At 39.3% G+C, this 15,464-nt stretch overlaps 1 protein-coding gene across 6 annotated transcripts in view; it reads left to right on the top strand.

The window, feature by feature from the left end:
* The window catches only part of Dip2c (disco interacting protein 2 homolog C), a 366,894-nt gene that overhangs the window by 277,034 nt on the left and 74,396 nt on the right, over positions 1 to 15,464 (top strand). For all 6 annotated transcript variants that reach the window (XM_041630651.1, XM_041630650.1, XM_041630649.1 and 3 more), the window contains one exon: positions 14,643 to 14,782. In XM_041630651.1, coding sequence (XP_041486585.1) covers positions 14,643 to 14,782 — 140 coding nt within the window. The remainder of the gene's footprint in view (positions 1 to 14,642; positions 14,783 to 15,464) is intronic.

The raw sequence follows: 15,464 nt of genomic DNA, 5'->3' as shown, positions 1-15,464 counted from the left end.
CCCAAAATAATCTCTCAAAAGCTGTATTAATTAAATAACTGCTTGACCCATTAGCTCTAACTTCTTACTGGCTAACTCTTACATCTTAATTTAACCCATTTTTTACTAATATGTATATCACCATGTGGCAGTGGCTTACCGGCAAAGTTTTATCATATCTGAGTCTGGCGGTGGCTCCATGGCATATCTCTCCCTTCTTCCTCCTCGCATTCAGCTTAGTTTTCTCCACCTACCTAATGTCTGCCCTGCTATAAGTCCAATGCAGTTTCACTAACCAATAAAAGCAACACATAGACAGAAGGACCTCCCACACCAGGTAGTAGCAAGAACAGCATATGACCTCATCTTAATGTATGTCTTTATCCATGCATTTCTGTTTACATGTCTTCTTATCTTCCTGAGGGTCAGGTAGGTGATAGCAGGAAGTCATACAATTATACTGTGGTTTCCTGTATGTTGTGATAAGAGGAGCGGCAGGCTGCATTCCTGGTGCCCAGCCGCCCGCACTGCTAGCTTTATACCCGAGAGGAGCGGCGGGGCTGTGTCCTGCCACCCAGCTAGCTTTACCTGAAATAATTCCACAGAAACTGTATTCTTTTAAACACTGCCTGGCCCATTAGTTCCAGCCTCTTATTGGCTAGCTCTTACATATTGATCTAACCCATTTCTAATAATCTGTGTGGCCCACGAGGTGGCTTACCAGGGAAGATGTTAACCTGCGGCTGTGTTGGGGGAGAACCATGGCGACTCCCTCACTCTGCTTCTTTCTCCCAACATTCTGTTCTGTTTACTCCACCCACCTAAGGGTTGGCCTATCAAATGGGCCTAGGCAGTTTCTTTATTAATTAACCAATGAAAGCAACAGATTAGAAAGAAATCACTCCCACATCACCTGTAGAATATATTTATGTACTAAATGCTGTGTTTTGGGTTTTGTTGGAAACTTGGTCCTCAAATTCATGTGTTTATGGTGTCTGGAGGTAAGGCTTTTGGAGGATGATTAGGATTGAGGTCACTTTCCCATGATGACAATAATGGCTTGATATGAAGAGAGAAAGAAGTAGGAGGTTTGCATGTTTGCCCTATCTTGTCATGTGAGTCCTTCCATCATGTTATGATACTTACAAGGGACTGTAAGTATGATACTGGTAAGTCCCTTACCAGTACCAGCAACCTGTTCTTGGATTTCTTCTAAACTTCCAGAACTGGAAGTTCAACAAACCTCTATTCTTCATGTTGATCAGTCTGTATTTAATTTTGTTAGAACAGGAGAAAATAGACTGAGACACCCAAGTATTAAAAACTTACTTCTTTCCTAAAACCAGCATCGCATAAATATTTTATATGCTCCTAGAAAAATACTAGGGAAACGTGGAACATAGTACTAAATTCATCAGAAAGATCAAAGTCAAAAATTAAAAAAAAATAATCTAAAAGATGTCTTTCTTGCTCATATTAGCCTGTCTTCCAGGTCTGTTTTATATATGCAGGATACAGAAAGAGAACAGACTTGATTTTGTTAGTTTATGATACTATCTCATGTTGTCCAAGCAGGCTTTGGATTCCCTGTGTGGCTGAGACTAGCACTGAACTCCTGATATTCTTGCCTCCACCTCCCAAATACAGGAAATTGCAGGAATGCAGTATCATACTCAATCATATTGGACCTTTAAGATAATCATTTTTTAAAATTTTATCTGTATGGGTGTTTTGTCTGTGTTTATGACATGGAAGCCAGAAGATGGCATTAGATCTCCTGGAATTGGAGTTATGGATGTTTGTGAATTGCCATGTGGTTACATGGAATTGAACCTGGGTCCTCTGAAAGTGCAGTCAGTGCTCATGGTCACTGAGCCATATACCCCACATGATATATGCCTTTTTTATGTTATATGGAAGCTGCTCATTTGGTCCTGGCCACTTGGACCTGAAATAATCACACAATAACCATATAATTTAAAGCACTGCTTGGCCCATTAGCTCTAGCTTCTTATTGGCTAACTCTTACATATTAACTTAACCCATTTCTATTAATCTGTATTTTGCCACATGGCTGTGGCTTACCAGCTAAAGTTCTGGTGTCTGTTTCTGTCAGGACTACATGGCTTCTCTTTGACTCTGCCTCCTTTCTCCCAGCATTCAGTTTAGTTTTCCCCACTTACTTAAGTTCTGCCCTGCTATAGGTCTTAAGCAGTTTTTTGGTTCATTAATGGTAATCACAGCACACAGAGGGGACTCCCATATCACCTCCCCTTTTTTGTTTAAATTAAAGAAAGGTTTTAACTTTAACATAGTAAAATTACATACAACAAAACAGTTATCAAGCAAGAATTACAGTTACAACATTTATATCCACTTTATCTTTTGTCATAGCTAAGGAAAACTATAACTATTCTTCAACTTCATCAAAGACTCCAGAAAGGATATAATATTACCTGTGTAAATAAGAAGTACATCGTAAGAAACTTCCAAAACTCTAGAATTGACAGAGATATCTTGCTATCTTAATAGTTACCCAAAGTTCTTCTGTACTGTTGTGGCATCCATCTTTATCCTACAGGCCCATAGTATCCAGCAGACTTTTCTATGAAGTAGGAAGTTTCAAAGACAGTTCTGCCCATATTGACAGTTTGTTGGTCATTTTCTTCTGTGTCTTTCAAAATGTTTAGCAGACTCTTTCATGAAACAGGAACCCTGAAGGATCATCACACTTTTAGGCAAGTTCATCAGTCATTTCTCTGCAGGTCCTGCAGGTCCAGTTCATCAAGCAGTCCAGGCCAGAGCAGTTTCTTGCCCAAATAGCTAACAAACTCCATAAGGAGCCTCTTTGATGCCCATCTTCCTCTTGAAGTTATTGGTGCTGCCAGGAGCAGATGTGTCTCACTGTCATGAAAAGTCCTAACTTCTTAAAACATTTTAAATGCCATATTCTGTAGTCTTTGAAAAGTTTGGAGATTACCTATCCATCTGAAATACACATCTGTCCATCTAGAAAATCTAACTAACATGACTACAAGCTTGACTATTATAGATGACTCTCTATTAACCTATATTTCTTTCTCTCTCTCTCTCTCTCTTTTTTTTTTTTTTTTTTTTTTGGTTTTTCGAGACAGGGTTTCTCTGTAGCTTTGGAGCCTGTCCTGGAACTAGCCCTTGTAGACCAGGCTATATTATAGATTACCCCTTTAAATGAGCTGCACAAGCACAATACCTTAACCAAGATCAGAAATATACACATAACAAAACCAACTATAAATCTGTCCAATAAACCAAGATCCATACCAATACAAATCTCAATAGCATATCTCCCTTTAAATGTAAACAAACATTTATAAACAATATTTGGGAATATGGGCATAGTTCTTCTCCAAACTGCTTTCTGCTTTTTGTTGGGCAAAGTAATTTTTGGAGGGTGTTCACAGCAACCTTTCAGGGGGTTCTTGGTCCATCAAACCACATTAGTCTGGAAGGATTCCACAGGTTCTCATATTCTTTTCCAAAGAACCTCTTTTCCAAAGCAACATATCCTTAGACTCAAATTCTAAAGCCTAGATACCTTTATGTTGGTTTAACTTAGCAGTACATTCAATGAAATGTCCCTGTGTACTTAGCTTCTCCACAGTCAAAAATTCAAAGAAAACATAATAATATACATAATCCAGACTCTCTGAATTTTCCATCTTTATGTGGCTTATTTTTCTTTACTCCTTTTAATCTATGACTTTCTGTACTCTGTCTCTTTAAAGACTTTGTTTTAATTTTTTCTAAACCATTTACTCTATACTCTTTATCTTCTCTCTCTCAAGCCTACGTACATTTTTTTAAACACTGTGCATTGTTTATAGGTCTTTTCTGTCTGAATCTGTCTTATTGTGCATCTGCAATTCTTTACTGATCAGAAGTGCTTCTTAAAATGCTAAGTGCTTCTTCCATTGCTAGGGGAAATATGGCACTGATTGCTTGCCCAGCACAGTCCAGCATGAGGAGCTGTTTGCTGCTGCTGAGAGCCGTGCTCACAGCCCCATTTTCAAGTATGCAGTGAGTCTCTATCGAGCCATTAAGCAGTTGTAGCATTCTGTTCACAAACCCTACTTACATGCTCTATAGCTGGACTTCCTGAAAGAGTCAGAGTTCACGCTGGCAGCATGGCTCAGAAAGTCAGCATTTCAAAATGGTGCGGCTTTTTTTCTGCTATGGCTGACTAAGGGAAACCGCTCTTAAAGGAGCTACAGCATGCCACCAGCAAACAGTAAGAAGCTGTGTTAAACTCTGTATTTTTATATCTAGAATTTATTTTTAAGCCCTCTCAGGTTTTAGGTAGATTTCAGTCAACCTCACTGCCACCAATTTGTTGGAGTAAGCCACTCGTTTGTTCCCAGATGCTTAGACCCAAAATAATCACACAGAGAGCATATTATTTAAATCACTGCTTGGCCATGTGGTTACGTGGAATTGAACCTGGGTCCTCTGAAAGAGCAGTCAGTGCTCTTGGTCAGTAAGCCATATCCCCACATGATATTTGCCTTTTATGTTACATTGTGACAATTTATTCAATTAAAAATGTTTCTTAAGGTTTTAATACAGGATTCTGCTTCAGTACCTTGATACTAACAAAGAAAAGTAATGATAATGTAAAAGAGCAATCAAAACATAATTCCAGAGACATACTAAAGATGTTCCTGTCTCTAACAGCCACCTTCTGCTTTTTGAAAATCAAGTCACAAGATTAAAAGCTGGGAGGATATCAAGAGGAAAAAGACAACTAAAGGGCAGTGAGCCCCCATCTGATGTCCATCTAATAATGAAATCAAGTAGCTTCTTCCTAGGATGTCATCAGGGACTCAAGAGTTGTAAAAGGAAAAAAAAATAGTAAAACTAGTTAACAAGTTAACATGACCATTTCAAGAGCATTAATGACTGCTTAAAAAGCAAACAAACAGAATTGAAGAACCATGGTTTCATTTTTAAAATACAGGAAGGCCAGGCAGTGGTGGTGCTCACCTTTAATCCCATCACTCAGGGAGGCAGAGGCAGGTGGATCTCTGTGAGCTCAAGGTCAGCCTGGTCTACAGTGTGAGTTCCAGGCCAGTTAGAGGTACATAGAGAAACCCTGTCTTGAAAACCCAAAATAAATAAATAAAATTAAATTAAAAAAACACAGGAAGATAAAGAACAATGTTTATAATTTTACATAAAAATTTCTGAAAAAACACAAATATCTCATCACAAAATAGTTTAGAGATAAAAATTGCCTCAGTGAGAGCCAGACTAAAGTAACACCAGGAGAGCAGTTATCTTCTGTTCACTTGTTCTGACCACAAGGATTCTGTTACTTACTGTCTTAGGGTTTCTTTTACTTTGAAGAACAACTCTTATAAAGGAAAACATTTAACCGTTGCTGGCTTACAGTTCAGAGGTTTTAGTCCATTATCATGGCAAGAGTCATGGTGACATACTGCTGGAAAATAACTGAGAGGTCACATCCAGATCCAAAGGCAGCAGAAAGAGTGAGTGAGGCACTAGGCGTGGCTTGAGCTGAAATCTCAAAGCCTACCCTCTAGTGACACATTTTTTCTAACAAGACAGTACCCACTGCAAAAAGGCCACACCTGCAATAACACTACTGTAGAAGGAGCTGCGGGCTGCTTCTCGCCACCCAGCTCCCGCAAGGCTAGCTTTACCCGAAATAATTACACAAATTGTATTCTTTTAAACACTGCCTGGCCCATTAGTTTCAGCCTCTTATTGGCTAATTCTTACATCTTGCTTTAACCCATATTTAATAATCTGTGTAGCACCACAACGTGTGGCTTATCTAGCCTACATCCATCTCGGGTCGGAGAATCATGGCGACTGCCTGACTGGGCTTCTTTCTCCCAGCATTCTGTTTTGTCTACTTTGCCTATCTAAGCTGCTGTCCTATCAAAAGGGCCAAGGCAGTTTCTTTATTAACCAATAGACACAGGACCCTCTTCCATCACACTCCTCCCTATGAGTCTGTGGGGCCATTTTCATTCAGACCACCACTGTGGGTTACATTAAATTGCAATTAGAAGCCTATTATGATAGAAAAGGAACATACAAAGAGGAAAGAACCATGAGGAATTGGCCTCCATGCTGTGGCTATAATGGGTTGACTTTGTCCTTTCTGGTCTTGTCACATAGATAGCTGCTAACACTTACAAAATAAACCGTTTCCTACTGTTAGATTCTATCTTTTTAAGGTTTCACAACCTTCACAAACACCACCACCATCTGAGAACCAAGTGTTCAAACACAAGAGACTGTGAAACACATTTCACATTAACAGTATAATAGCATGTATTAATCATATGAAAGTAAAGAAAGCTGCATTGAGTTGATAGTGCACTGGTTTTACTTTGTAATTTCATTGTCCAAAACCATGGCTTTAGTTATAGGTTGGATTTTATCATATCTTTCACACTAAACATTGAATTAGGGAATTTTTTCACCTTGAACTTCTCCTTGTATTCTGAACTATTCCCCACAAATACTATTTGTTAAAATAAGTATCTGCTTTCTAACCTACAAAGCAAATGGATATATGGTGCTGTTAACTTATTATGAGCCATTTTGCTTCAGTTTAAAAAGAGCCCTGTAAAGAAGATTGATAATCAGTGTAGATACTCTACATCTGCATACTCCCTGCTCACCCAGGCACCTTAATGATAGCTTGAATCATCAGGAAGAAAAGCCTTCAGTAATGACTTTGTGATTCCAGAGCAAAGCAGGTGTCCTAGAAAAAGTACCTCCTTCCTGGTCCTGCTCAGCAGTTCTGAAAAAACCCTCCTCAAGTGAGTTGCATGGTAGAATCTTTGTGATTGATTTACTCAAAGTCCAGACATTTGCTCGCAGAAACAACATTGCTGAAGCTACTTTGGACTTTGCTGAGTCTTACATATACTTGGCTGGCTTCTACCTTGCTGTGTAGCCAAAGTTGGCCTTGAACTCCTGGTTCTTTAGCTTTCATTCTCACATTCTCTGATTAGGGGTAATAGGTGCTACCATACTCAGGTGAATGAGCTACTTCGATACTACCAGGTAGCACACTGTCTATGAGGAGACATTTCTGAATTTTAGGGATAGAGCTACATCTTGCTGACTGTCTCTGCATCAGTACCTTGGTCAGCTAGTCCCCTCTGGAGGTTATTGATCTCTTTGTGTCTCCATCTCCTTACTGTTTATATACTGGTTTTGTAACTAGATTCTATGTGTGTCCTGGGGATGAAAAAGTACCTGCACCATAGGCCTGTGTACTTCTACTTTGAGTGTTTAAAAATATGCGTGATACATAGGTGGAATTCAAGAAATCCTAGCTGCTTATTATTGTGTATATGTTCTGTAATGAACTGTTATATGGAAATAGTGCAGTGAATATTATAGTCAAGGGGAAGGAACCATGTTATTTTCCTCATTTGTTTCTTCCCCAAATAACCATTGTTTCTCAGTTGAGAATTTTTCCATTGGAGATTACCTATGTACAATGAGAAAAATGAAAGACTTTTGTTTTCTCTCTTGCAAACAGTAAGTGAATGATAGGTGGAGGCAAGGCTTTGCAGATGTAGTCACCTTTACTGTATTAAGCCCTGGGAAAAGAATCATCATGACTGCTTGTTATTTTACTTGCCTCTGTTTATTTTGTGTTAATGCTTTTTGAGGCTTGCCTGGCTGTACTTGCTATTGGCAGTAGCAAACTCTCGTTTGGAATTTATAGTGGCTATTTCTTCAGGCATTATATAGCAAGATTAGCTAATAGCTTATCAAATGCTTTACAGAAGTTGGAAATGCCATGGAAAGGGGAGGAAATGCTGGACATTTAAGTAGTAAATGTACAGGTTGAAGTCATTTACCTTAGAGCATATTTTTTAGGAGGCCACATTGCCAAGGTTGAAATGCTGCTTTCTCTGTTTAAGTTGCTTTTTATACATTTAGCACCACTGTGTACAATGCATAGCTTTGTATTTTCCTCCTTCCATAACTCTAGATAGAAAAACCTTTTAAGAGTCCTGGAAATTGCTGAACTCACTCTTCTTGAAGCTTGTTCTTCATAGACTCTCATTGCTGCAGTTTTGAAAATATTCTTCCACTTTTGAGCTGAGTCTAGAGGTTGACAAATGGGTTTCTATCTTTATCAGCCATTGTTCAATTGGCTCATATTGATTATTGCAGTAAGTGTTTTGAATCTGTCTGGATTCTTCTTATCAGTACTACTTTTTTTTATTTCACCATCTCTTTATTTACTTGGAATATTGTTAGTTCCTTGAATAGTGATAGAAAAATATCTAACTCTGTTAATAATTCATATGTTTTTATATGAAATGCACCATAAACTCATGCATGCGAACACTTGGTCCCCAGTGAGTGGTGCTGTTCAAGAATGTAATGGAATTATTAGGAAGTGGGGCCTTGCTGGAGGAAGTAAGTCACTGAGGGTGGGCCTAGGACTTTCATATCCTGGCCCCATTTCTTGTTCATTCACTCTCAGCTTCTGGACCACTGGTGGAAACCAGCTGACCAGCCTTATACTCCTGCTGCCATTCCTTTTACATCAGAATGGGCAGAATTCCCCTGGAACTTGGGGCCAAAATAAATCTTTCCTCTCTTAAGTTGACAAAGTCAAGGTATTTATCACAGTAACAAATCACAGAAGCAAATCCACAACAATCATCACAACTGAAAAAACACAACTGAAACATGAAAGATAAATGCTACTTTCCTCAACTTAGGGAAAAAATTAATTAATGCGGATTGCTGGGGGACAGCTGAGCACTATAGTGAGAAGCAGATTCTTGAGGCTATCTGGCTTTAGCACCTGTTTCTGCTCTTAAACTATGTCATAATCTAGAAATAACCTATTCTTCTGTCTGCTCAGGGTTATTGTAAAAAAATGTATGAATACATATAAGTATAACTGCATGTATCCAGTGCTGCATACAGCTCTAATCAACGAGAAGATGCTAGTGTATTCCCATATTCCCATTCTGTTAGCGGGGAAGCAGAGTAATGTGTTCATTTCAAATGGCTTTAGGATTCCTTAACACTTCAAGTATAGATAATTGTTTTCTTATCTATATGCATATATATCTTACACATATGTTTCCTTCTGTATAAAACTTGAGCTAATATGTTGGAGAGGGTGTAGATTACACTCCTCTACTGCTGGTGGGAGTACAAACTGCTGCAGCTACTTTGGAAATCAATATGGCCGTTTCTCAGAAAAATGAGAATCAATTTACCTCAAGACCCAACTATACCAATTTTGTTCATATACCCCAAAGATGCTCAATCATAGCCCAAGGACATTTGCTCAACCATGTCTATAGCAGTATTTTTCATAATAGCCAGAACCTGGAAATAGCATAGATGCCCCCTCCATGGAAGAATGAATAAGGAAAATACGGTATGTTTACACAATGGAGTATTACTTACCTGTAAAAAACAATGACCTCATGAAATTTGCAGACAGATGAATGAAATTAGACAAAATCATTCTGAGTGATGTCATCTAGACCCCAAAAGACAAACATAATCAGACAAACATGGTATGTACTTACTCATAAGTGGATATTGGGAGTAGAGTACAGGAAAATCAACCTACAACCCCAAAGAGGCTAGGTAACAGAGTGTGCCCAAAGGGGGATGCATGGATTTTCCTGGGAAGGAGAAATAGAAGAAATCTCCTGGGTAAATTGGGGTGGAGATGGGAGGATGGGGGTGGAATTTGAGGGGAGAGGGTTGGGGATGGGACTGATGGGGAGAGTAAGGAAAGAGACATCTTGATGGAGGTGGTGCATTTTGGGGTTAGGGAGAAACCTGATGCCAGGAAAACTAGAAATCCACAAGGATGACCCCAGCTAAGACTCCTAGCAATAGTGGAGAGGGTGTCTGAACTGGCCATCTACTGTGACTACCCTAATTGTCATCAGAGCGCCTCTACCCAGTATCGAATGGAAGCAGATAGAGAAATCCACAGCCTGCACTGGACTGAGCTCCAGAGTCCTGCTGAAGAAAGAGAGGAGGGATTGCACAAGCCTGTGGAGTCATGGTCATGAGGGAGGAACCCACAGACACAGTTAATCTGAGCTCCTTGCTGTTCATGGACTCTGAACCAACAGTTAGGGAGTCTGGATGGGACTGACCTAGGCCCTCTGCATGTGAATGATGGTTGTGTAGCTTGGTCTGTTTGTAAGGCTCCGAGCAGTGAGATCAGAATCTGTTCCTGATGCTTAACTGTCTTTTGGGAACCTGTTCCCCCTCTGCTGGCTTGATTACCTTGCCCAATCTTGATGCAGGGGGAGGAGCTCAAGCCAGCTTCAACTTGAGGAGCCCTGCTTTGTTCAAACCCCTGGGAGGCCTGTCCTTTTCTGAATGGAGATGGAGTAGGAGTGGGTGCCAAGGAGGGTAGATTGGGAGTAGGGAGGAGAAACTGCAGGAGAAGGGAGGAGGGGAGACTTTGGTTAGTATTTAAAATAAATGAAAAAATAATAATTAAATGAAATAAAATAAAAAAACTAAAAAATGAGCTAAAATAAATGACCCTGTGTTACTATTATTAAATACTACATATCAATTAAGACAGCTGGATTCATTAATACAGCAAATACAGTGATGTGCCTGTACATACCTACAGAGTACATACTCATGTGGAACGATCCAGAGATGTATTTATGTGAAACCATGTTGCAGAATATGCATATTATGATTTTGTTTCTCATTGAAATGTGTTTATATTTACACATAATTTATATTTACTTTCATGTTAAAGTCCAGAGATTTACATAAACATATGAATAGGTTACTGGTGCGGGAGGGTAGAACTAGAGAACAGGTAAAACATTAAGAATTTTGTGAGTTGTGCTGTGTGGTCTGACTAGTTTTTGCTGAGAATGTGTTTGAGTGTGGCTCATAGATTTGCATTTAAATAGGCATCTAAAGCTGCAGTCAGCTAAGATGTGCATTGTATCCTAATGATGGGACAGGGAAACCATCCAGATGAGAGGCCAATAGTGTTTTAGTCATGAAGTCTACTCTGAAGCCTACCAGTAGCTTGGACAATTAGCATATGTTATGGTTAATAATTATTATCAGCTTGATTGGCTTTAGAACCACATAGGACAGAAACCTCTGGGCATGTCTGTGAGGAAGTTTCTAGGTTGGGTTAGTTGCAGTGGGAAGACCCACTGTGGACAGCACCATCCAATGGGTTAGAGACTTAGACTGAATAAAAGGAGAAAGCAATCTAAGTACCAGTGTTCATCTCTCCGGTTCCCAACTCCAGATGCAATGTGATCAGCTGCCTCACATATATTGCCATGCCTTCCCCTATGGTAGACTGTACCCTAAAACCATAAGCCAGGATAAACTATTTCTGATGTTGATTTTGTAGGGTACTCTGTCACAGCAACAAGAAACATGTATATGCCTTAAATTTTTAATCTGAAAATGAGGCAAATAGTACCTATATAGGTTTGCTATAGAGATTTGAATAAGTATACCTTTGTAAAAGGGTCTTAGCATTTCTGGACTTGAAAGACATCAGAGTATTATGTTTGCAGTCAGTAAAAAGAAGCCATTAGAAACACCAAGTATCAAGAAGTTGGGAGGCAGGTAGAGTGATAGGGATAAAGAAGGTAGATAGGAATTCATAAGCATTTCCTCCTTTCTTTGGCATGTATTTAGTAAGGAAGAAAACTCTGGGGCCTTTTTTTCTGCCAAGCAAGGGCATCTATCATATATAATATGTAGTAATAGACTATGTTAAAGCAGTATTAATATTAATTACTTCTGAAACAGTTAAAACTTAAGATACTTAATACACTTTTTAAATATTTATTTATTTATTTAGTTAGTTAGTTTTTCGGGACAGAGTTTCTCTGTGTAGTTTTGGTGCCTGTCCTGGAACTAGCTCTTGTAGACCAGGCTGACCTTGAATTCACAGAGATCCGCCTGCCTCTGCCTCCCAAGTGCTGGAATTAAAGGCATGTGCTACCACCATCTAGCACATTTATTAATTTTTTCAACTATTATTAAATGTAGTTGTTGCAACTAAGATGACAAACCACATACTATTGGACTTTAAAAGTATGACACCCTCTTGGCTTCAGATTTGCAGAGCCCACTGTTACTAAGTGTGCTTAGGATTGTCAGAACCAGACAAAGATGTTGCTTCTATGTAACTCTCTCCTCTTTATTACTAAGAATATCTTAGTAATAAGTATTAGTTATTAGGCTGCCATAACAAAGAAGTGCAGCTAGTTGCCTTTAAAAATCAAAAATGAGTTGGTTCTCTCCTCCTGAAGTCTAAAGCCCAAAGTCAAGGTGTGGGCAGAATTGTTCCTTCTAGGGGACCTGGGAGTGCACCCTTCTATTGATGGAGGTAGCCAATAGCTGGGGCATCCTTTGACTTGAATGTTAGTCTGCTTCTGACTTCATGAGACATTCTTCCTTGCCTATGTTCTTTGGATCTCCTAAAGACTTAAGATTTAAGATCTACACTTAGCTAGTATAATTCTATTTTGCTGTGTGTGGGAAGGTTTTCTTTCCAAATAAGGTTAGCATAGGTACCAGAAGGGTTGTCCTTGAGGTTAAACAATTTAGCTGACAGCCAGCTGAGGAATTTTTTTTATTGTTGGGACAGGGTCCTACGTATCTTAGGTTGGCATTGGACTTGCTATATGTAGCCAAGTATGACTTTGAACTCCTGATTCTCCTGCCTCAACCTCCAAAGTGCTAAAATTGCAAACATATGCCATGACACCCAGTTTATGCAGAACTAAGGACTGTGTGGTTTAGGCAAACACTGTTCCAACTGAGCTACTTCCCCAGCATCAGTGCTATGGTTTTTAATTCCTTTTTGCACATCGTATCTTTGTAGAGTGTTGTCACAGGGTAGGAAAAGGGTGGTGGGGCTCCTGAGGGCTGTGGTTTTTTTGTTTTTTGTTTTTTTTTTTTCCTCATTTTAGAGTTTTGGTTTGTTGAAGTCTTCAGAAAAGAGCAAAGGGCAAGGAAATAACAGCTATGCAGTTTTTTGAGCTTACTGACTCCAGACAGTTTCATGTAGGCTTTATTATTTAGATAAATGTTCTTAGTTGATTAGCGCTAGCCTTATTAATTCTTCTAAGTAGAATAATTGTATTTCTTGATCCTTTGTGTTTTTTTATATCCCAACTACTTGATACAAGTATGAACTTCTTTTGCAAATTTTAACTTTATTTTTTCCCGTATTTTAACTTGTACTTCTTTAGCTTCTCTATAAACCTTCACAGTATTCTAATGTTAAACCATAAACTTGTGTTTATAGACCAATGTAGAGATTTTAAAACTCTGTTAAAGATTTTCCCATGGAAAATTATAGAAACAGGGCCAGTGAGACTGCTCTGTAGGTAGAGGTACTTACCATTAAACCTAACACCACAAGTTTGATCTCTGGGATCCACAAATGGAAGAAGTCCTCCACATGCAGGTCATAGCACACGCATGCTGCCATACATACACACAATTGTTAAAATATAGTAAAAATTAGGAAAATTTTGGAAAAAAAGTGTGAGGTTTATCAAAATTGTGATCTTTTACTTAGTGAATATAGAATCTAATTGTTGAAGTCTATAATCTTGAACTTTTTTTTAGTACACTGATTTATCAAATTTTATTGCTAGGTTCTGCTCCAAGGGTAGAATACAGAAATGAATAACCTACCTGCTTGTTCTTAGTAGTTTGATGAAGGAAGGCTTACATGTAGTTCAAGGCTCTGGAAATGGGAGCAATAGACATATATATATATTTATTAGGCTGGTTAATTCTAGTCTCATAATTAAGAAACTCTCTGAAGAGTTTGTATGTATGTGTGTCAACTGGAGGAATGTTCCAGATAGAGGAAGGAAGAAAACATTGTGAATCCCCATAGTGGGTATCAGCGGGGGTTTTGGAGAGAGGTGTTTGAAGCCCAGGGAGTTACAAAGGTTTAAGTTCTTGTAGCCTGCTGACAACAGCAGAGATAAAAACATGGTCATCATTTCAGAACTGTGCTTTGTCTAAAATCCATATACTTCCTAAACCACAAAGAGTTTTTACAGCATACCTGTCATCTAAGTCATTGTCCTACCTAGCATGGCTTAGTATAGAACTTAGATTCTTGCATTTGAAATTGAGGTTAAGCTTAGATAGCATACATCTGAATTGAAACTGATCAGCCAGGATGCCCACCTTTTCTCTTCCCTGAACTTACAATGTATATTCTTAGGATTGTTGCTCCCTCTCATTCACCATTTACAAGACTTGGGAACCAGACCTCAGAGAGGAGAAAGGACATCATGGGTCAGTGGATTTATTTATTTTGAACTGTGTCGTGAGGGAGTATCAGGAGAGTAGAGGATTTAGTGCTGCCTCCACATTCTGAGGCATTTGTAGCCTGGGAACTCTGGGGTCAATTCCTGGATAGAACTAACACTGCATAAACAGGAGGCAAGTGCTCCTCAGTGCTGGCACAGATGGTAGCCAGCTTCGTCTCCAGAAGATCCCTACCTATACCTGGTATATGTGTACATGTAGAGGTGAAGATGTGCACATCTAAAAGTAGAATGGTTTGTTTACTTGAACATGCTCAACGAAAACTACCCTTTTAGGCCCACAGATGACAGCAACCAGCCACCAGGGCGGGGTGTGCTATCCATGCATGGGCTGACCTATGGTGTGATCCGTGTGGATTCAGAGGAAAAGCTGTCTGTGCTCACAGTGCAGGATGTCGGCCTTGTCATGCCTGGAGGTGAGTACAGCCTTGGGGTGTTGTCTTGCTTTCAGTCTTTATTGTTTCAATAAAACACAGTTATAAACAGCTTGGGAATGAAAGGTTTTATTTGGTTTATCTATTCTGGGTTACATTTCATTTAGGGAAGCCATGGCAAGAACTCAGACAGGGCAGGAACTGACACAGAGGCTATGGAGAAGTGCTTTGTATTATCTTGATCCCTTGGGCTTGCTGAATCTGCTTTCTTATATAAACCAGGACTACTAACCCAGGGGTGCTCCACCCACAATGGGCTGGGCCCTCCCACATCAATCAATGATTAAGAAAATGCCCTGCTGACTTGCCTACAGCTGAATCTTACTGAGACATCTTCTTAATTGAGGTTCCCTCCTTTCAGATGACTGTAGCTTATGTCAAGTTGGCATAAAATCAGCCAGCAGAGGTATGAAGTAGGCATGGCCTTCTGACTCATCTGTTAGTATATGCTTTTAGAGCACAGGTTAGCATTATCTTTTCTTGTCCATTCCATTTCCATTTGTATGGCATCTTGGGTTCAACACTGAAACTTCTAATATTTGGGTTTTTTTCTGGTTAATCTTCAGACCAAAAGCAATGTTCTCTCTTCCAAGAAAAGGGAACCAAAAATATTCATAAAGCTGGTGAAGGACACCTCTCCTCTGGAACCCTTTTCTCCAGGAAG

The sequence above is a fragment of the Microtus oregoni genome, unplaced genomic scaffold (genome assembly GCF_018167655.1).
Source record: "Microtus oregoni isolate MIOR12 unplaced genomic scaffold, Mior012 000035F_ref0000213, whole genome shotgun sequence".
NCBI lineage: Eukaryota > Metazoa > Chordata > Mammalia > Rodentia > Cricetidae > Microtus > Microtus oregoni.
Note: the sequence above shows the minus strand (reverse complement) of the source record. Positions and strands in the feature narration are given on the sequence as shown.